This window comes from Anopheles gambiae, chromosome 3, assembly GCF_943734735.2.
Source record: "Anopheles gambiae chromosome 3, idAnoGambNW_F1_1, whole genome shotgun sequence".
Taxonomy (NCBI): domain Eukaryota; kingdom Metazoa; phylum Arthropoda; class Insecta; order Diptera; family Culicidae; genus Anopheles; species Anopheles gambiae.
Window position 1 is genome coordinate 18,577,756 of NC_064602.1, and position 23,530 is coordinate 18,601,285.

The window sequence follows — 23,530 nt, forward strand, 5'->3', positions numbered from 1 at the left end:
AAATCTCCCGAGATCATCGGCATCCCACATGCTCTGCCAACGAGCCATGCATAATTGCTGTGGGAAGCGGAGGAATTCGTGAGGCTGAATCGATCGTTCAAAGGAATCGCCCTCAGAGGCGCCTTGTTTGGCCAAGAGATCTGCCCTCTCATTGCCAGGGATTCTGCAAGGTAGCCAGACAAGCGATATTCGAAACGCTTTATTGAACAAAGAGCTTAGTGTTTCTAGATTTTTTTTTAACAAAGTAATCAGAGCTCTTCATCGCCTCCACGGATTTCAAAGTTTCGACAGCACTGAGACTGCCAGTGAATATATAATATTGATTCGGAGGGCTCGCGCTTATTAAAAGCAACGCGTAAAATATGGCAGCCAACTCTGGGACAAATATTGAGCATGGCTGTCTCAATTTGAAGAAGGCTTGTTTGGATGTATTATATACACCAAAGCCCGTGCCCACGTCTGAAGAGGATCCGTCCGTAAAAAGGGATCATATTAAAACATAAGCATTATTTTACTATAAATTACTTTTAATATATTTTATTTATGCAAGTTACATTTTTACATTTTCTATAACGTGATATGTGTGATATATGTAATATAATAGGCTTAGTGGTATCAAAATATTAAACAATAAAAATACCCCGAAGCTCAATTTATGTACATGGTAACTGTATATTAATTCACACTCGCTTGAATCTTTAGTATTTAAGATACTAAATATTCTGAAACCCATGGAAGCAGACAATTATTCAAACGAATAAATAAATAAATAGATAAATAAATAAAAAAATAAAGAAATAAATAATATTGATCCATTATGCGCTTCATGTCGAAGCAAAGGTGTCGAACCTCCAACACTGTATTACTTCAAAATAATTAAAAATGCCTTGAACATAATACTATTGCCGCCTGGTTTAAAGACGGCTTGTGCAATTTTATGCATAATTTCTACAGAGGCTCAACCTCTCGGATTTGTGTGGAAATGTGTAAAATTAGAAGTAGAAACAAATATGTCATCAAATTTAACCCTACAACAAAGCACCCATCATAAACACAATTACAGATTTAGAGATTTCAGCGTTGAAAACTATGAATCGCACTTTTATATTTCAAGCAATGATTTATTTTCCACGCTTACATTACATAGGTGTTGCGAATCCATCGAACATGATTAGAGTTTGTACAACTTTACCGCACCAGTGCTGCATTCGATCGGTGGATTTCCTAAATTTACCTCATATTTTTCAGACGTATCTACCGTAAAAGATGTTTCTTTTCTTCTGTTTCTTTTGTAATTGTCGTACGAGAAATTCCTCTTCTTTCTTCCTACCTAATCGAACCTGCTACCACTCTCCAAAAGCTAGCAGACTTCTATGTGCTTTCCCATCGACAAAAACCCTTCACTTATCGTGCAATTAAATGTTAGCATGAATGCATCAGTGCATATGTACGTATTACTCACTATTTCTGAGTAAGGGTTTGTGTTTTTACTAATTTACTTTTATTTTAATTTGGCTATCGCATTGAACGTGCCTCCTTCACTCGAACAATTACACTCACGGTAGAGCTGTTATTCACATCTACCTGTTTGTGTGGGTGTGTGTTCGTGTGCGTGAAAGAAGAACCTCTTCGATCTGGCCCTTACAATATGCTCGTCGCACACGAAATGCTTACAATTAATTGTTCATAATCTTTTCCTCGCTGCTGAGGATCGCGGACTTTGATTTTAACCATTGCAATCGATCTTTACCGGTAAGTAAACGATTCGATTGGTTGTATGTACATGGCCTTACGTACTACGCGTTAGAAGGAGAGGGAATGTAGCATGGTTTAAGGCGGAAAACGAAATTCGATTAGAGGTTTGTTCCGATTTTGTGACAGAACGAAATACCTATTATAATACTAAAAAGTGCAACTTTTAACGCACATTCCCAAAGAAAGAAGGTACATTTGAAACCAGTGACAGGTTGCAACTACACCAAAGATACGGAAAATGCCGTAGTACGTCTTCTCCGCAATAGGGTAGTATGTGGTGACCATGGTGACTTGAAAGCTCGGTGAGTGGAAACCATTATAGTACAGATCATTAAATAGGTGCTCGCAACAGCGAAAGCACTCACGCAATACTCACTTGCAGTCATGCGCTAAAGAAACGAATTATTTTCCGATTCTTGTCTTACTTTTTAAAGGAACATTCTCGAAACCCTCCAAATACGACGATGCATTACTACACGGTTCGTGGAGTGGTATTTTATGCAAAAGAGTTAATCCAAGCAAAGACCCCTTGCTAGTGGGGGAGAAATACTCCTCCAGGGTGTATATATCTATGTACATGTATATAAATAAATCTTCTTGACTTTGGAAGGAAAGATCACCAATGACACACTTTAAATGCCTCAGATGGGCTCTGTGCCTGTAGCCTGTAGAATTCGATTCTAGTTCGACTCCCGCGGATCTCGTACGGTGGTGATACCTCCGAGTGCTTACGTGGCTACACTATAGGTAGTACAATTCATGGGTGTGTGTGACAATGAATTGATTCTGTTACTAATTGTACAAATTGTACGCTTCATCTTATCTATCTCCTCTCCTGCTTATCTGTCAAAAGAGGGCTTTCCCGCCTAGTGCATTCATATCGCTTAACTTACACGATAAGTTTTCGAAAGTTCTGTGCCTGTGGGAGAGATATTGGGCCTTTATATCTATGCCTATACTGTTTGTTCACTGTAATTCCTTCCAAATCAATCGGTTGGCCTTCTGAGAGTAGAGTGTGTGGTACGTCTGCGCTTCACACAGCCGCCGGTGCTGTGTTGGCTGCGCATGGCCACTATACGTTAAGCTTATCTACTATGCTTCAATGCTTTCCAGCTCTTTATCTCCTCTTAGGTAACCTGACTCAGTCAGTGTGTGTTTGTGTATGTGAGGTGACCGTGGTAGGGCCCCACCATCTTCACGATCATTTCAATTCCTTCCCATACTCTGCTTCATGCTGCCGCACACTTAAACACTAAGCCAAACCGCAATAAATAAGCTGCTGATAGCGAGTGTTGCCGCCGACCCACATACCCCACACTAAATGCTGCCCCGAGCACGCGCGGGCACCCTCGCTTCCGGTCACGCGTAGCTTTGCGCCAGGTTCGGTTGCTGGGGCGGCTGCACGCTCTGCTGCAGCGTGCCCACCGCCCCACAGTGCTCGGACAGATGCCCCGTTAGATGGGCGGCGCCGGTGGCCCCCCCGCCAGCCGGGTCGAGCGTTAGGTTCACGTTGCAGGTGCCCCGCTCGACCCAGTGCTTTAGCCGCCCGCGCAGCTCCTCCAGACTCTTCGATTTGGCCTTGTTGATGCGCTTGTACTTCACGTCCTTCGGTTTCGTCACCGACCGGTGGTTGGACATTACGCGATTGAAGTTCGTCACCGCGCCCTGCACCTTGCAGCCGCCGCCCTGGGCCACCGGCGTCATGTCGCACTGGTCCGACGGCTCCACGTCGCAGCTGCTGCTGCTGGTAATGATGACCGGTGTGCCTTCCTGCCGTGCGCCGCTCCCTTCCCCGGCCGGCTGATCGGTGGAGATGCACTTTTCGGTGCGATTTTTAAACTTGTCCCGCTTCTCGCTGACCGCATCCGGTTTCGGTGAGGTGGGCCCGGTCGTGGATCCACTGCCGGGGCCGCTTCCCGCCGTCCCATTCGCACCGGCCGCAGCATTCTGTGGCTCCGGGTCCTCCTCCACGCTGTACACGGTTTCGAGGATTTCGGGCCGCCGCAGGAAGCAGTTCGACCGGCGGGTATTGTTGTACTTCAGGTTCGTCTCGATCGCGTCCGAGATGGACCGCACGATCGTGACGTCGTTCGTCATCTTGCAGGAGCGTGACTTGAGGCTGCCGCCGCCACTGATGCTGCTGCCGCCACCGCCGCCGAAGTAGATCGAGCTGTTGCAGTCCGAATCGACGTCCTCGAGCACGACGGCCGAGTCGGAATCGTTGAGCGAGTCAAAGTCGTTACTGTTGCCGCTGCCGCCCGCGTGCATCGGTGCGTCCATGCCGACGTCCATGATGCCGTGATCGATCAGCCGGCTGGAGAGCGTTTCGATGATCCGCTGCTGCCGGTAGATCGTCAGCTCGCGCTGGTAGATCACGTTCGAGACCTGCTTCTGCTTGCGCATGATGCGCGACTCGAGCAGCAGCAGCTGGCTGGTGAGATAATTGAGCTGCTCCGTCTTTTCCTTCTGCAGCCGGTGGTTCTGCTCTTGCTGTTGAGGGGGGGGGGTCAAGGGGAAAAATAACGAGAAAATTATATTAATTTATTGTTTTACAAGAGAGAGAAATGGGACAGCATGGAACATTTATTTCGCGTTTGTACAAACGGATGGAATGGAAAGCCACATTGTAAAGTAATTCAAGTTTTCGCTCACCAACTAACGATGCTCAATTCATGCGTCATAGTGCATGTTGGCACCAAAGGCACATCTTAGACCAAACCACTACATTATCGTTGCATACCACTTTACCCCTTTTTTTCGAGGAAGAACATCTCCAATAGGATTGTCTTCTGCACGAGTCTCAGCTCAACCGCAAACGTGAGCCACATTTTGGATGGTCGTTGTGGCGGAATTGTGCTTCTACGGAAGGACGGATTTGATGGCTGCCAGAGAACACACCTTCTTACACTTTCCCTTGTCCCGATCGTTCCAACCAAAAAGTACTATTTGGTAGTGAACTAAATAGATTACACGCCACAACCGCGCACAGACAGGCTCCGAAGGGGTTGATGGGAAACTTTTGCACGGTAAAACACTTTCGTATACAGCACGAAACCCGAACCCGATTTTGGGGCATTGCGCGAAAAGGGATGCATCGTTTTGTTCGTGCTATACTTTTGTGCAAGAACATTTTTCGCTTTTCTCTACTCCTTTTCTAGTCTTTCCCCTTTGTGTTGCGGGGATTCGGGACGCCCAGTTTTACCCATTTCTTCGTAGAATTTGTTAAAGTTTGGAATGGGTTTCTTTCACGGAGGGGAGCAAAAAAAAAGACAGAAAAGGATGCATGTAATCCTATTTGTGGGTAAGTTTGGCTATTGTGACGTGGAAAGTTTTAACAAGTAAAGCCCCGTTGCCCGTCAAAATCGAATGTTCCACCAGTCGTCGGTTGGGTTTACACACCCATCGGGGGATTCTATCGGTTGTTGCTGCTAATTTTGGGTGTAATGTTTTTAATGCTTCGCCTCTTTTCGCTGTTTCCATTTGAGTTACTTATTGAAGCAGGCATAATCTCCTGACAATTGTCAACGAATGGTAACACTATTTAAGATATTATTTACGTGGTTTGTATACATTTATTTTTGTATTATAAATTTCATCAAAATATCCCAAAAGTTCACAGCTGTATGTATTGCTCTTACTTGATAAACCTGCAACACGTTTTTTGTTTACCTAGTTCAGTAAATATTACTATGAATTAGTTAATTTAGAACTTGCAACGGTCATAAGTCTTGTGTGAATGTACCATCGGACTGTTTATTTTAGCCTTGCTTTAAAAAAACAACAATCAAAGAAAGAAAAACTGTTTTATAGCATCAATCTAGAAATTAAAATATTTACAAATGTTTCTTCTTCTTCTTTGGCTCAACAACCGATGTCGGTCAAGGCCTGCCTGTACCCACTTGTGGGCTTGGCTTTCAGTGACTAATTTATTCCCCCCCCATAGCAGGATAGTCAGTCCTACGTATGGCGGCGCGGTCTATTTGGGGATTGAACCCATGACGGGCATGTTTTTAAGTCGTACGAGTTGACGACTGTACTACGAGACCGGCCAATTGTTTAATTGCAACAAATGTTTAATCAACAAAAAAAGACAAATTACCTCCGATTAGTGCATGATTGTTTGAAACCCAAACGGTACCGACGTTAACGTCACATACCAAAAAACAAAAATACATCAAAAACAACACTTTTCCAAAATCGATTACTAAACCAATACCTCCCTCCCCTCCCTTAGCACGATTGATGGTCCAACGGGTTCACGGGATGCCAATCAGTATTCCCGAGAGCACGTGCCCTTTTTGAACCATACGTCCCATTCAAAGCGTCGTGCAGCGTGGGAGCTTAAACCTTCCCAGCTCCCTTCCGTTGGCCATACAAAATCTAATTTGTGGTTCTTTTGAGCCAACAATTCCACACCCACACTGCCCAGCATGCTCCTTTGCTTCATCTGGCTGATCTTAAGGGTGACTGTGCCGTGTTAGTTCGTTTGACTTTCAGTAGCTTCATCCACTTGCAAAAAAAAAGGAAATAAGTACTAATTTTCCTCACTTTAAAGCAGTGTACTCATTTTCCCTAGATAAATCGATTCCCCGTTGGGCAGGGGTGGATTGATTTATTGCGAAAGTTCAGAGCTCGCGTGAGTGGCAAACCAAATTAACGACGTTTGCGTCGCTCGGTTGAACGCTGTGCCTGCGTGTGCCCCTAAATCTATGCAATGCGTTGGTGTGTTGAATTTTAATGTAACGAAGCGGTGCTGAACAGAACACGCTCTTCATACATTTCCTTTCGTCCAATTCATTGCTAGTTGTATAGCATTAAAAAGGATAGCTTTCCAACAAAAGACGCCTAATCATGCTTGATCCCAAACCTTTCGTGTGATTCGCGTGAAAACAGTACAATTCACTCGCTTCACATCGGCTGCCTGCGCCGCTAAAGACAACCCGCTGCGCAAATTCGAGCAGTTTCCAGCGCAGAAAATGCACCAAAATCTGCGCTGGCCAGCGCAGATTTGGCCTGGTCTCCCGCGCCCCGCTGCGCAAAGCGACGGAAGAAATCATGGAGTTCTGAGAATTTTATCATGCCCTCTTTTTCTCTCCAACGGCAAATTTGTCGAGCAGCTCGTCGAGCTGCCCGTCCCTGGCTCCGCCTCATACCCCTCGCCTGAGCGCGCTGCCGAAGGTTTGAATGTGTTGGTGCGTCAGACGGCCAATCGCTGTCAGCCGTCGTCCGTGCTTTTTCCCTCCATAGCGCCATCTCTTTCTCGCGTGTGGTCAATGCTCGCGAGCTGTTGTGGCGCCTAAAAATACCGTTAACAAACATTGCGGCAATGAAGTTGCTTTTTCACAAATCAAACCAAAAAATCGCAATGAGTTCAAACACTGCAATATAAAAATGACTAAGGAATCGCTAGCTTACGCTAGAAGGTTTGCTGTGAAACGCACTGAATCCTAATTCGCATTAACACGTTCATCCCGGCGCTGATTTTCATCAACTTTCCTTTCCACCAGCACCTAGAACGCAGGCTGGAAAGTTCACTGGCCGGCAGTGGGGCCTGCCATCGAACTGAACGTGTTAAGCATTAAACATAACTTTGTTACACTAAGCTTTTGCTTTCGTATGTTGTAGATTACACAGATATGCTGTGCCGTCTGCGCAAGGGTATGAGCGTGCGTGTGTGTGCAAAACTGTCGCCAAATGTGTTTTTTCCGAAATGTTATGATCCATCGGTCAAAGAAAGGAAGGTGTTCATGAAAGGCGGAAAGACGAATTGAGGCCCCTGTCAATGGTAACTGATGACAGGGAGGAGGGGGTAGTGGCACACAGCTGTTGGGAGATTGAACAGTATACTTAAATTGCCGGCGGATGGGGGGGAGGGATGGGTTGGCCAAGGGACCCCTACGATCATCGGTCACAGGCCCTAAAATTGTAGTCGCCATGGGGGAAGGGGAGGTGCAAATGGTTCTCCAGCCACCGAGCCCCAACGACCATCTTTTCGGGGGCCCTTATCGCTAATAATCTGTCCACTTGTAGACATACGGCATACTATAGAGATCTTCGGCGACCGCCTAGTCCGCCTATCGTTAGGTCCGCCGCTGGTTCATGACCGTGTTTTTTTTTATCGTGGAGGTGCATCCTTCCCCCTGCCTGCAGCGTATGCATCGAGCAGGAGACAGTGTGGCAGTATGCAAGTGGCACGCTGGATAGGAGCGGTCCTGCGGCACCGCCATCATTCCGCACATCTGCATGCCCGTCGTGGGTTCTAACCGCGTATGAACCGTTGGCCGTAGCAAGGGGTTAGTCGCCGGCTCCGACTACGTGGTACTCAAGTCCTGAAAAGGCCGGCATGATCGCGTAGGCCATTACGCCAATAATAATAATAAGAAGAAGAAGAACTTAGCATAGTAGTCCACTCTCGGGGAAGGTTTTTGTTTTGACTTTGGTGCTGCCGGGTCTACCGCTGTGGCGCGACAGTGCATTCCGTACTCAACTAAAACATGAACCTACCGATCCGAACCCATTCCAAGGCAGTGCCGGTCGCACGGCGTCATGATACCGACTCAAAACCAACAAGCCACCAGATTCTGGACGGACAGGTGCAGCACCATACGCGCACCGTAATAAACAAATCCAGAATCCTCTTTTGTATGGATTCAATTCAAAATGTTGTTTCCACTTGCGTCCGCTAGCTGAATTAGAAATAAATGTGTAACATATCACACGCACGTTTGCTTTGATCGTGTGTTTTTTTGATACCCCTAACAGCAGAGCCGATCGCAAAGATGCCAATGCCAATGGTTGTGTTGTCTCTCAGGTAGCGAGATCGAAAATGCTTGGTATTTTGTAGACGCAGCGGATGAAAATGTACGCATCAGAATCAAATAGTTTTGCGGTTTCCAAACGCACGCACACACACAAACACGCGCGCGCAAACTCGCACACACACACACACACACACACACACACACACACACGCACGCACGTACGCGCGCCCGCGAGCATGAAAGCGCGCACGCGAGCATGCACCCCCGAAAGCGCGCACGCGAGCAAGCACCCACGAAAGCGCGAACGCGAATACGCATTCACAAACCCCACCCCCACCCTCCCACCCCCCGTTACCGAATAATCCATTACGGCTACCTTATCGGAAGATAGGCTGGTTCAGCTTTCTTGTAGCATCCTCATCCTTAGCGCCGGGCGGGGTGGGGGATCGCGACATGATAGAGTGAACGGCCACTTTCACCGCGCTGTGTGTGTGTGTGTATGTGACGAGACCCGAAAACGCGAGACAGATTTCGGTACATTAAAAAAAATATTTTATAGCCACTATACATTGTGCTACATGATGCTTAGAAGGTCGTTGAAGCATCAAACATGTTCAAATAAAAAAAATATTAGATTAGTGTTAGACGTTCTCCTACGCTTGTTTTAAATAGGCTTCTTCACGCTCAACTGGCAGGGGCATCGAATGGTCTCATCAGCAGCGGCACGAAATAAAATAAACCATCAATACACCGATAACACTTTGAATCCCAATCCAGCTTCTCCCACAGCGTCTCAAGGTCACACACAAATTAATAAATGCTAACACCCACCAATAACAATACACAACCACAATGCACATATGAGTATCAACGCATACACCGCAACAGCCAATCAGCGGCGGCGGAAGGCACGGGCAGAAGCGCAAGAGAGGCAAGGCAAGGTGAGGGAGGGAGAAGAAGCGGACGAGAAAAAGGGCCCCAATTTTTTTAAATTTTTTTGACCGTTTTTTTTGCTCCGCCGCCATAAATAGTTCGTCCATTTCGCCAGAAGATGGCGCAAAACTTGCTCGACCCAGCGCAGAAATCGCTGAAGAACAGCCCCGCTGCGCAAATTCGAGCAGTTTCCAGCGCAGAAAATGCACCAAAATCTGCGCTGGCCAGCGCAGATTTGGCCTGGTCTCCCGCGCTGTTCTTCAGCGATTTCTGCGCTGGGTCGAGCAAGTTTTGCGCCATCTTCTGGCGAAATGGACGAACTATTTATGGCGGCGGAGCAAAAAAAACGGTCAAAAAAATTTAAAAAAATTGGGGCCCTTTTTCTCGTCCGCTTCTTCTCCCTCCCTCACCTTGCCTTGCCTCTCTTGCGCTTCTGCCCGTGCCTTCCGCCGCCGCTGATTGGCTGTTGCGGTGTATGCGTTGATACTCATATGTGCATTGTGGTTGTGTATTGTTATTGGTGGGTGTTAGCATTTATTAATTTGTGTGTGACCTTGAGACGCTGTGGGAGAAGCTGGATTGGGATTCAAAGTGTTATCGGTGTATTGATGGTTTATTTTATTTCGTGCCGCTGCTGATGAGACCATTCGATGCCCCTGCCAGTTGAGCGTGAAGAAGCCTATTTAAAACAAGCGTAGGAGAACGTCTAACACTAATCTAATATTTTTTTTATTTGAACATGTTTGATGCTTCAACGACCTTCTAAGCATCATGTAGCACAATGTATAGTGGCTATAAAATATTTTTTTTAATGTACCGAAATCTGTCTCGCGTTTTCGGGTCTCGTCACATACACACACACACACAGCGCGGTGAAAGTGGCCGTTCACTCTATCATGTCGCGATCCCCCACCCCGCCCGGCGCTAAGGATGAGGATGCTACAAGAAAGCTGAACCAGCCTATCTTCCGATAAGGTAGCCGTAATGGATTATTCGGTAACGGGGGGTGGGAGGGTGGGGGTGGGGTTTGTGAATGCGTATTCGCGTTCGCGCTTTCGTGGGTGCTTGCTCGCGTGCGCGCTTTCGGGGGTGCATGCTCGCGTGCGCGCTTTCATGCTCGCGGGCGCGCGTACGTGCGTGCGTGTGTGTGTGTGTGTGTGTGTGTGTGTGTGTGTGTGCGAGTTTGCGCGCGCGTGTTTGTGTGTGTGCGTGCGTTTGGAAACCGCAAAACTATTTGATTCTGATGCGTACATTTTCATCCGCTGCGTCTACAAAATACCAAGCATTTTCGATCTCGCTACCTGAGAGACAACACAACCATTGGCATTGGCATCTTTGCGATCGGCTCTGCTGTTAGGGGTATCAAAAAAACACACGATCAAAGCAAACGTGCGTGTGATATGTTACACATTTATTTCTAATTCAGCTAGCGGACGCAAGTGGAAACAACATTTTGAATTGAATCCATACAAAAGAGGATTCTGGATTTGTTTATTACGGTGCGCGTATGGTGCTGCACCTGTCCGTCCAGAATCTGGTGGCTTGTTGGTTTTGAGTCGGTATCATGACGCCGTGCGACCGGCACTGCCTTGGAATGGGTTCGGATCGGTAGGTTCATGTTTTAGTTGAGTACGGAATGCACTGTCGCGCCACAGCGGTAGACCCGGCAGCACCAAAGTCAAAACAAAAACCTTCCCCGAGAGTGGACTACTATGCTAAGTTCTTCTTCTTCTTATTATTATTATTGGCGTAATGGCCTACGCGATCATGCCGGCCTTTTCAGGACTTGAGTACCACGTAGTCGGAGCCGGCGACTAACCCCTTGCTACGGCCAACGGTTCATACGCGGTTAGAACCCACGACGGGCATGCAGATGTGCGGAATGATGGCGGTGCCGCAGGACCGCTCCTATCCAGCGTGCCACTTGCATACTGCCACACTGTCTCCTGCTCGATGCATACGCTGCAGGCAGGGGGAAGGATGCACCTCCACGATAAAAAAAAACACGGTCATGAACCAGCGGCGGACCTAACGATAGGCGGACTAGGCGGTCGCCGAAGATCTCTATAGTATGCCGTATGTCTACAAGTGGACAGATTATTAGCGATAAGGGCCCCCGAAAAGATGGTCGTTGGGGCTCGGTGGCTGGAGAACCATTTGCACCTCCCCTTCCCCCATGGCGACTACAATTTTAGGGCCTGTGACCGATGATCGTAGGGGTCCCTTGGCCAACCCATCCCTCCCCCCCATCCGCCGGCAATTTAAGTATACTGTTCAATCTCCCAACAGCTGTGTGCCACTACCCCCTCCTCCCTGTCATCAGTTACCATTGACAGGGGCCTCAATTCGTCTTTCCGCCTTTCATGAACACCTTCCTTTCTTTGACCGATGGATCATAACATTTCGGAAAAAACACATTTGGCGACAGTTTTGCACACACACGCACGCTCATACCCTTGCGCAGACGGCACAGCATATCTGTGTAATCTACAACATACGAAAGCAAAAGCTTAGTGTAACAAAGTTATGTTTAATGCTTAACACGTTCAGTTCGATGGCAGGCCCCACTGCCGGCCAGTGAACTTTCCAGCCTGCGTTCTAGGTGCTGGTGGAAAGGAAAGTTGATGAAAATCAGCGCCGGGATGAACGTGTTAATGCGAATTAGGATTCAGTGCGTTTCACAGCAAACCTTCTAGCGTAAGCTAGCGATTCCTTAGTCATTTTTATATTGCAGTGTTTGAACTCATTGCGATTTTTTGGTTTGATTTGTGAAAAAGCAACTTCATTGCCGCAATGTTTGTTAACGGTATTTTTAGGCGCCACAACAGCTCGCGAGCATTGACCACACGCGAGAAAGAGATGGCGCTATGGAGGGAAAAAGCACGGACGACGGCTGACAGCGATTGGCCGTCTGACGCACCAACACATTCAAACCTTCGGCAGCGCGCTCAGGCGAGGGGTATGAGGCGGAGCCAGGGACGGGCAGCTCGACGAGCTGCTCGACAAATTTGCCGTTGGAGAGAAAAAGAGGGCATGATAAAATTCTCAGAACTCCATGATTTCTTCCGTCGCTTTGCGCAGCGGGCAAATGAGTCTTTGTAAAGCGCCTACAAGTATGCAACGCGCGCTGCACATTGAAACATGCAACTGTTTTAGATCAAAAGTCAACGTTTAGATCTAATTCAAATCTCACATAGATAAATTTATCGATTACAAGATTTTTATTGTTATTTACGATGTTTAAACTATTTTAAAGGCATTTTTCTGTACATTCTATTGACAAACCTTATTTTAAATGATTACAAATTATAATCATCATTTTAAGCAATACGGCAAAGCCGTCCCTCCTGAATAAAAAAAATTACAATCTTGACAAAATGTCTATATTTCTAAGGCAAAGCAACATAGAACTTCTACCTCATTCGCACTACTGGATTTTTGCCCAATTATTTATGTAAATTGCACTTTAATTTTGCCTTTGGCTTCTTTTATTTTATGAATTCTAGTTCTTTTTTTTTACTGGCAGACGAAGGCGCGAGACCGTGAGCGGTTTCGGACACTCCTGAGGCAGGCCAAGACCGCAAAGCGGTTGTAGCGCCGGATAAGTAAGTAAGTAAGTTGTTTTTTTATGAATTTGCCTAAAATATATTATCTATGTATTTACAAATTTGATTTATTTAAATCGATGTATTGCATTGTACACGCACACGAAGAAAATAAATGTGAAATACATTCGCTATTGTGACGATTGTACAATGTGCTTTGATTATGATGATTATGAGTTTCTTCCAAGACACTCATAGATGACACATTTCCCAACGTACAAAGTTTAGCATCTGTTTAGGAACATCGCGATTACCCCACCAATCCAACCCATCTGGTAAGTAACGGCTCACCAGCAAAAAAAAAAAACGTTCGTGACCTTCGTGTAATCGCATTAGCACCTTTAACGGCAGTTTAGCTGGGGCGCTCCTGTCCCATCAAGCTGATGAAAAACGCGTCACGGAAGTCACTGGGAATAATTTATCTTCCTCTCACACACGCACGACTCTCTGTAAAAAGTCTTGCCCAATTTTTTTTTTGTACACATAAGCAAGCGGGAAAAAGCTCATCCCTTAACAGAGGCTTTCCAACGGAGTAACATCCACAAAAAAAAAGAAAGAAACCACCTTCCCAATTTGACTTTTCCTTTTGTTAGGTATAGTGTGGCTGTTTTCACACCCGCAGCGCAGGTGGTGGTGTGATTTACTGAATGTATCCATGTAAACCATCCTATAGAGCTGTTTCACTCCTCTCTTTACTCTCAGTCGTATGAGTGGTTGTTGAGCGCCACACACGCTGGCAAGGATATACACGCGGACCGGGTGTGCCGGTAACGATCGCGCCGCCCCCGGGTGATGATAATGACGTTGATGGGTTAATTCAGGCTCCATGCCGAGTTAAATTGAGCGCACCCAGCCCTGACGTAATGATGTAAGGCACCGATAAAGAAGCTTCAAAATTCATCCCATTTACTACAACACAAACATATACGAACACGCATAGAATTTTAGACTGTCTTCTTCCCCAGCAAAAAGCTCATCATCTACCCTCGATCTCTGTTCGATACTCAAACGCAGACTGGGTTCCTAGAGCTTGGCTGTGTTCCATTCCATCCGGGTACCGGAAATTGAGCTTTGCGTGTATATTATGACCGATCCCTTTTCTTGGCGGCGTGCAACAAACGTACCTGTAGCGAGAACGCCTTCTTCCAGGCCATGATTTGCTCGGACTGATTTCGGCACCGGTTGCGAAGCTCGTTGATAATGAGATGCGCATTTTTCATGTCTTTCGGTTCCTCCTGCAATGCAGAGCGCGCGCGGCAAAGAAAAGAAAGCGGCACCACGATAGCGCCCGGTTAGATAAGTATCTTATTTTTAAAGGAAAAATCATAGGCAAAAGGGTCATGAAAGGGCAGGGAAAATGAAATAAGGAACTCTCCACCGCTAATTGGATTATCGACTAATGCAAGTGAAGCAAACACGGGGAGCCAGAAAGTGAGCTGATAGCGCTTAAGACAAGCTTAACGCGTTTGATTGGAGTAGGAAAAAAGGTGGGTTCTTAAGGAGGGCGAATTATTTAACGGATTAAAGCTGACCCGAAATTTAATCTTTTTTTTTCGCTTTTTTGAACACGGGCTTCGGTCTTCGCTGTGAACCTTAGTATCCTTTCGACCTTACCTCCTCATTATCACAGTGGTTGTTGTGCTGGTCAGTCGCTGCCTCACTCTTTACCGTTGTGGCCGGCATCTTGCGTGCGGGCGAAGCAGTTCCCGGTGTCGATGATTAATAATTCCAACCTTCCAGCACTATGAGATCAACCCGTGCTTTGCTAATCTAAAGTAGAAGCCTGTTGCATAAACGCACGAACGAGCTTCTTTTTTTTAACGTCTCGATGCAGAACCTGTGGATGTGGTCTACGTTCGTTCGAGCGGCGAACTGGGTGTTGCTGATCCACTGCGGTCGTTGCTGTGCATGATGATTTTCCCACTTTTCGCCGCACTATCAATCATCGCCGAGTGTGCCGGCATCGGCAACCGGTGTCGCATAGTGACAAATGATTACAGAAGAAAGCACCCTGCGTACGCGGCCAGCACTCCGGTGTGCGCATAAACCTGCAAAAAAAAGAGAGAAAGGGGGATATGATTTGATTAATTTGCTAGTGCTGCAAAAGAGTGACAAATTCAGCGCATTATTGAGCGCGTTCGGAGGAACCTATAATTGATTGTTTAGATTTGAGAACGATTCATCTTCACACGGATATATTAATTTTTATATCTTGCTTCAACTCCTTCGAAGGACTCACCCTCAGCACAAGCGTCCATACATCGTCGGATTATGGCAGTGAATTTAAGATTATGCACCAAAACCCTACCCTGCTTCTTGGAATTTCGACCCGAAAATAAGGCCCAGGTTAAGGGAAAAAGAATTCAATAAATAATAACAATGCCACCGTCGGGTTAGGGCCTAATCTATCATACGCGCATACATCGCCTAAACCCTCGGGATGCGTACTGGAATTTTGTTGGATTCAAAATTAATCACACAAGCTTTATCAAAAAATAATGCAACCAGACATGGGCAGAGTGGCGTACAATATCTGCTCTTCTTATAAAAACATCAGCCAAACGTTCACGCAGACATGGACGAGAAGGCACGTATCCTTTTCTTCCGAGTGCCCTCTGGGAAGCGAATTCTCGTGATACGCGTGAGGTCAATATTTTTTGGACGCTTTTCCAACAACCAGAAAGGGGTTGCTTTTCCATAAACAAATCGAGCCAGAAAGGTACTCCATTTGGAAGGAAGCTTGAGCCGAGTAGTGATGGGATTTTCTTTAGAACCTTCTACGTACGTTCCTTTTCTTGTATGGAACAATCGAACTTAGGTTCAAAACCTAAAGCCATATCAAGTAGGTTTTTGGTACGTGTTGATGTTAACCAGAGTGCTTTAAACTTCAAAAAACAATTGCATACGAGTGCTGGGATGATAAATTGATCTCTATAATTTGCTAGAAATTACTTCAGAAATTACTTATAGGCTAGTATCGGTTGTAGCTGTTGTTCTTTGAACGTCTTATGCCTTTATAAGACATATTTATGCAGGAATTTGATAGACAATTTCCATATTATTATTTCTTCTTTTTGGTATAACGACCAACGTGGTCATGCCGGCTTATACAAGCTTTCGAGACTTGATAGTATACCACGCAGCCGGGATACTCAGATCTCTTCTCAGATCAGGACGATGCATATGAGGCTTGAACTTATGACGAGCATGTTATTAAGTAGCACAAGTTGATGACTGTACTACCGGACCGTCCTGGTATGCTATTAGTTCATTGCAGTTGATTTGTGAACTGTATCCGGACATTGAAACATTCTTAAGTTTGTTTTTGTAAACTTAATATTTAATATGTGCCTTGGAAATATAAACAATAATATTGGGTCAATTTGTATACTTCTTTTATGTAAGATCTACTATTTTTATTTTCCCGTAGAATCAAAGAAGCCTAGGTTCGTTCAGATTCCTTCTGAACAGAAAACAGTTGCGTTTCTTACCGAAAAAAAATGAAATTTCCCCATCACTACAGAATAGAACATCTTACACACACGCATATTTGCATACACTTGGGGTCTCTGGAAGGGGTACGATTTGGGAAAATGAAGGTTAACACAGAGATTCTTGGGACTGCTGAGAAGGAAGTTGTAGAATAACCATATCAAACAGAACAACTCAATCGTTTTCTGCCTTTTTTTCAAATCCAATGGAACCCCCAATACATCACAGAGCTAAAAAGATGTTTTCATCTTCAAATGTACCGCGCGACGTGACTTTGGATAAGATTACACACCACCATCTGGGGCCCGCACCAAACGCGTACCGATGTATTGTATAGTCTGATAACGAACAGCAAACGGCCGCTCTAGAGCGTGAGATCCGCTCGACAACATCGCCATTTGCTTCACACCAAAGGTTGGTTCAATCATCGAAGACATCCGCTCTTCACACGTCCTGCGGTGGTGGCAGCTTCCAGCAAATGTATGCTTCCTTCCCCGCGGGGCCCCATCATCTCACACTCACGAGACGCAGTTCCGGCTAACGTGCTATTATTTCCAGCAAAACGGAGCACCGGAGGCTCGTCCTTATGCTTACGACGACCTCGCTGCGCTATATTGTTTCCACTGGCCTGCCCCAGAACGGGAGCGCATTTCCCTGAAGATAAACATGTCAATTAGGTGGAAATTTTGGCTTCACTTTTCGCTTTACGCCAGAGCACGCGCGCACCCGAAAATCGATAAACACCGCGCCAAAGACAGACAGCAGACACAGAATCATTTATCAGCCGCTTCGCCTTGGTGCTGCTGTGCACATCATCTCAGTGGGATGACACTTTGCGCACACTAGCAGTGGTGCTTTCTTCTGGGCGGAAAGCTTACACGCTTTAACTTCTTGTTCCTTTTTGCTCAACATGGAATTTCCATTGAATTTCCCTACCGTGTGCTTCTTTTTTTTTAACCTACACTACATTATGTTGTCCTATGCAGACGTGTTTGCCTCAGGTTTGTCGCTAAAGAAAGGCATAACCCTTGAACGATCTTCAAAGAAGCTCGCTCGGCTCCCGCCGGCAACAGCGTATCGATCGATTGAAACGGCGAAACGGAACCCGACCCGATCTGTTTCTGTGGGAAGCTGGGAAAAGGGGTGTCGATGGTAAGGCTAATAATGATTTCACCTGCCGCCTGCTCCAACGACGTGCGCCTGATACACACACAGTCATAGCATTTTAATGACCCTTGGAAGACACGTTGACTGCGGTGACGGTAGCAGCAGCAGCAGCAGCAGCAGCAGCTGCATAAGATACTACCATTAATTATGATTGACGAGAGAGCGCTGTCGGTGACGGTAATTCGATTTGCGAAAACAAACATGAAGCATAACCTTCAGGACAACATCATTTACAATGCTTATTAACAACGTGTTAGTCTATGGTTGGTTCGACAGGGCGTTAAAGGATCATTTTAATTGAGATCACTAGTGGTTTTCGTACTGTTAAATTGCATAATTATGTTGTCTTAGATTTAAAAGCACCATGATCAATATTGAGTCGCCCGATTTCGGCTTTTCCATAAACAGCTGCCGCAATCATTGCGTGTCTTGCCAACAATACATAATAAAACTCTCACAACTCTCAAAATCACATCTTAGAACGAGTTCTTTTCCCAACGAACAACCTTCGATTTCCACTGCCACGCCTGTTGCTGTTGCTCGGAAGAACAGTCGGAAAAACTTCAACCCATTTCCATTTATTTATTCGCTCCTCAATCGGTTCGAAGTTTGTTGAAAAAGCATTCAAGCCAATTCCCTTTTCTTCACCGCTCAAATTCCGCCCCAAAACGCCATCCCGCATGGTTCATTCGTAACTGCAGCAGCACAATTCAAATTTCCCCTTTCCTTGCGACTGTGCTCCGGGACGACGGTGGTCGGTGGTTTTATGTTTGTCCTTTCTGGAAGTACGGAGCTTTGAGAGATCGGGGCGCTGAAAACACACGCATACCGGGCCGGTCGGTCGGTTGGTTGGTTGGAATTTATTCATTAAAATTGTACCCCATTTCCGTCTGCAGCAAAAAGCTTAACGAGTTTCGGGCATTACTGAGTGCTGCTTTCTTAGTTCTCTTGCAAACCGTAAACCTTTTGGGTTGGAGTTTTTTTTTTTGTTTTTCAAGTGCATCCAAGTATGAAGACCGGGTAAACTTACGACTTCTGTATATTGTTGGGCTTTGCTGTTTTGCTTCTCCAATTACGGGGGAGGGAGTCGGTGCACCGTGCCGGTCTTTGGCAACGGCACTAACTCCAGAAGGGCAGCGCAGTACTTTTGATTCGTTAGCTTTTTGTTACACACAGCCAAATACATCAGCTGGTTGGAGAAGAAGTAAAGAGAAGTTTTCTTTAGTGAGTTGCCAGGTATATCCGGTGAAGCGGCGAGTAGTAAAAGGAAGTGGGGCTGCATCTGAGATTGATTACGTTTGAACTGTGGCAAACTTTATTTTCCTAATTGTTTTCCATCCATTCCAGCATGAACAGCATGGACAAAAAGAGATTTTCATCAGGATTTTTCAATAACTAATTTAAAATCATCAACATATATATCCCAAATAACTTTGAACTGGATTTGTAGTATGATTCCAATTTAACAAAAGATCTGCTTCAGAAATATAATGTAAATATAATGTAAATAAATAAAAGACGTTCGTTTGCTTTGAAACGAACTTCGTAAGGCAGGAAGTAAGGTTTCACTTCTCCATGTTCGCATTATTGGATATTTCCGAGAAATCTGAATTCTATTGCAATGCATTCAACCTTTTGAAGGCCTACAACATATCGGGAATCCATCGAAGCAAAGTCGCCTTCTTCCAAATGTCAAAAGACGAGAAATTTCCTCCTGAGAATTTCCTTCTGAAATCCTTTATACATTGACTATTTGAAGAACAAATGACAAAATGGGTCGTTGAAAATTCCTAGTACAAAATTCTATGATAACAGTTTCTAGCACAAACAATTCGTATTGAGATCGAGAAGTTAGGAAATGTCTGATACAGGAAGTCGAGCCACAATACTGATTCTAGGACACAAACTACCAATCCACAAACTACCCCACAAACGTTCCTCTAGATACATATCAGTTTTCTCTGCAAGAAAACTCGTTCTTTCGAAGAGCTATTGTCTACTGAAGCGATAGACAAACAAATGTAACTTACTACTATCGCACATTCTATTCTACTGCCCATTTCATTGTTCTTGCACACGTTTTAATCCGTAATAGATGAAAAGAAATGAATAGAAATCCATTCCAATAGATGAAAAGATTTCGAATTCTCTTTCTAACCTTAGTTTTCAATTTGAAACCAACTAATTTCCAAAGAGGAATCCATTGGAAGGTTCCTTTTGGGTAGTTCAACATAAAACAGAGGTTGGGGATAAAAACCTCAATGACATTGACGTTGTCTTTCACAGGGTATGGTACGAAATAATGCTTAAATATATTAACTTTAACACGCTAAACTAGATCGACAACAACAACATATTATATAATTCAATTGAATATATCATCAATTTAAAAACTTCTCTTGTTCTCCCACGAAACTGATAATTTGACGAAAACCACCAACAACAATATGAGAGACAAGACAAATTAATAAAAAAAGAAATGAGGAATAATATTTTCATTCAATTCAACACCCATTGTAAATAGATCGAAATGCAATCGATCACCTTGTCATCTACAGTTGTTTGTATATTTTTTTCAGGAGTATTCGCTTTTTTTAACCAAATTTATTTAGTCTACAGGCTACTAATAATTGGCAAATAAGCTCAAAACAAGCAGTGAAAACTCACGTCGTTTTGAAAATTTCAACAGTTTTTGTTCATGTTTGCTTTCATTCATGAAAATGATGTTTTGAATGTCCCAATGCTTCTCTGTTAGTATTTTCTAGCTTTGTTGAAATCATAACTTTATCCTACGGCTAGAAGGAGAATCAACTAACGTGTCAAATATAATCACAAATAACTCACTTAAGACTTAAGAAGCCGAAAGATTAAAGCAAAAGTCTGTATATTTTTTTTTGCAGATATCTGTTAGTGTTGCATGCATGGATACGAATGGGTCGTTCTTTATTAGCAAAACATTTAGTAGAAATAACTATCTATTTTTTTGTAACCCTTACTGAATTGATCACCAAAACTCAGGTATTACATAAAACCACAAAGCTAAAAGTGTAAAACTAAACAAACAAAAGCTATGTTACCTAATGAAACAATGTTTGAGCACCCGCGAATTCCACTCGCCTTAATGTGTACTATTTTGTCCCGCAAATGCATAGTAATTTCGAAATAAATATAACTACTACGCACATAATTTAGGACGGCGGATGCCACCGGCAGCAAAAGAAAGCCTATTTTTTATTTAAAATATTTCCCCATAAAAACCCTAAAATTAACCTAAACGGAAATGGGCTCCCATATAATCCACCGCACGCATTTCCCAACGGCTCATCCTTTTGCACTCACATTTGGGCCCAGGAATTTGCACACAAAGTCATCGAAAATGCTTCCCTCGTTCGAGTGCATAACTACACCACACTGGGCTATCTAGAGGGGTAAGCTGAAGCCCCTTTACTTTTGCCGCCTTACTTTAACGATGTAAGAAGTGAAGCTACAACAGAAAAAAAACACCCCGAAGGAAACGGGGGGGGTCGCAGCATCAAAATAAAACCTCTCCCGCCCCTGGGGTGCATTGCACATGACAGTAACGCGGCCGGTAAAGCTCGCTTTCACTGACCAACGCACCCCACGCCACCTGCAGGAGTTGCGCAATGAGAGCGCGAGCTCAATTAGCTACAATCATACATTGCATTAGCGTGTGTGGGTCATTATTATTGTGCCTCTTTCACTCTCGTCAGTCGCGCACTCGTGAGCCGTACTGTGGTTAGCCGATGCTATTTGTTTGCTATTTTTGCTTTCGCTGTCATCCTCTTCTGTCATGCTCGTTTTGGAGGATTAGTATCTCCCGTGCGGCAGGTGACGCCTGTCCTCCCGCTTTTTGCTGATGATGGCGATGAGATTTTGCCGTCTCGCGCTGATATTGGGCCGTCCCCCTGCGGATGAGTGCCCCCGACCATTGGAAAATGGCATTCCCGCGCTATGCGCTAATGCGGAGGGGTTTTGCACCGAAAGCGACAGGTGTGGAGTAGCTTCCTATAGGTTCCCATCACCCTTTCTCTGGACGCTGCCTCGTCGAACACGTGGACGCCGCCCTGTTTCATCATCTAATTTGACACGACATTTCATATGGTGCTCGGAGGAATTGCAACAGTTTGTACCACTCGCGACAGCTCCCGATGCGATGCCATAACACACGATGATGCCAACACACACGGGTGATGATGGTCACCGGGTGCTGCTACCGGCAGAGATATGTCTCCCATGACAATGTGTGCTCCACGGTGGTGGTGGAAAGCGTAACGTAATTGTTACAATTACACCCAATGGCTGCAGAACAGCGGGGTAAAACACTCCAAATCGTTACCTCAGAATTGCCAGAGACCATGCCCAGAGACCTCCCCCCTACCACACATCATAAATGCAACGAGCGTGTACCGGACCGTTGTTTACAGATGTTCTTTCCGGGCCGATCCTGGCGGACATTAAAAGCATGATAAAATTCCAACCAACGTCCAGAATGGATGCGAAGGCAGACCCTGAAGAGATTAAAAAACACACCGTTGCGGACATTTGGCACGAAATATCAATTACGACCGGAGTACGATCGCCAGCAGAATGTCCTCTCGCAACAGGTTTGGCAACAGGCGCCTTCGATCACTCAGAAGCACCGAGCTCCGAAATCCCATTTTTCATTCCCGTATCGGTTAATGATTCGAAGCACGTGCCTCCCACACTTTATTATAGGGCCAGCTTCTCGCTGGCGCATGGCCAGAAAGCTCCGAACCTTCAACCTTAATCTAACCGGAGGGTAAGAATAATTGCTCACCATTTCCTTCCCGCCGCTGTTACGTGATATTATTTGCGGCGCGAACTATTAATGTCGAATTTATTTCCCCTAACGCCCCTTCCCTCAACACGACAATAAACCACGAGGATGAGGCGGTTTGGTCCGGTGTGTCCAGGGGGTCTTCTGGAGCACGCAACAATCTGTTGGCGTTGTTTGTATGGTTTGTGGAATGACGTTTCCAGATCCGTACCGCTCTCGGACTGTATCCTGCGCTCAGGACAGTATTAAAACGCCCGCAAAACTGCCCTTGCTGTGCCCTGGTTCGTTGGCGTAGGCACACAAATCTCAACGCACACCTCAGCGGACACTAAAGAGCTCCCAGGTTTTGCGTATGGTATGGTACAGCAGCAGCAAGGGCGGTGATTTATGGTTTTCACCGTAGATAAGATATATCCAGGGCTGTATTAATCGGGTGTTGTTGTGTCCGTGGTGTGTTTTATGTGGCCAATAGCCAATGTGCGTGTGTTACTCGTTTTGTTTTGGAGTTGGTAGGTAGTAACGATCGATGCGGAATTGCCCCGCCTGCCCGGGCAATACGGACAGATGCAAGCTGTTTTTGTCCTGGGATTTAACTTTGGAGCTCATGAATCTCAAAGCTATACAGCGGGATGTTGGGAGGGTTGTTTCAACATCCTTTAAAATGTTTTATGGTTACCTTTTGCTTTCAAGAGAGTCAATGTACTTCATCTCAGCGAATCAAAAGGATTAAAAGCTTATTCAAATTAAAGCATTCTTTATGTTGGGAATTAGATGATCCCAACATATCCTTTACGCAGACCTTTGCTTGATTTCTGTGCGTATGTTTGGTACTTTTAGTGTTGAAATAAATGTTTCTGGATCTTTCAATTACTAAATAAGCTCCTATATTGACTAATGGGTTTAGCTTAGCTAACCTTTTATGGGGGATGTTACAACTCCAACCAATTCTTCTTCTTTTTGTTTTTTCCGAAAAGTTTGAGTTTTAATAATAGGTTTAT

General features: G+C 45.1%; 1 protein-coding gene across 7 annotated transcripts in view; it reads right to left on the reverse strand.

Moving 5' to 3' along the window:
- Positions 1-1,064: 1,064 nt before the first annotated feature.
- LOC1279797 (uncharacterized) overlaps positions 1,065-23,530 on the reverse strand; it is a 76,462-nt gene continuing 53,996 nt past the window's right edge. For all 7 annotated transcript variants that reach the window (XM_061656966.1, XM_061656967.1, XM_061656965.1 and 4 more), the window contains 3 exons: positions 14,669-15,102; positions 14,179-14,289; positions 1,065-4,245 (listed from right to left, as the gene is read on the reverse strand). In XM_061656966.1, coding sequence (XP_061512950.1) covers positions 3,115-4,245; positions 14,179-14,289; positions 14,669-14,737 — 1,311 coding nt within the window. In that variant the 5' untranslated portion in view covers positions 14,738-15,102 and the 3' untranslated portion in view covers positions 1,065-3,114. The remainder of the gene's footprint in view (positions 4,246-14,178; positions 14,290-14,668; positions 15,103-23,530) is intronic.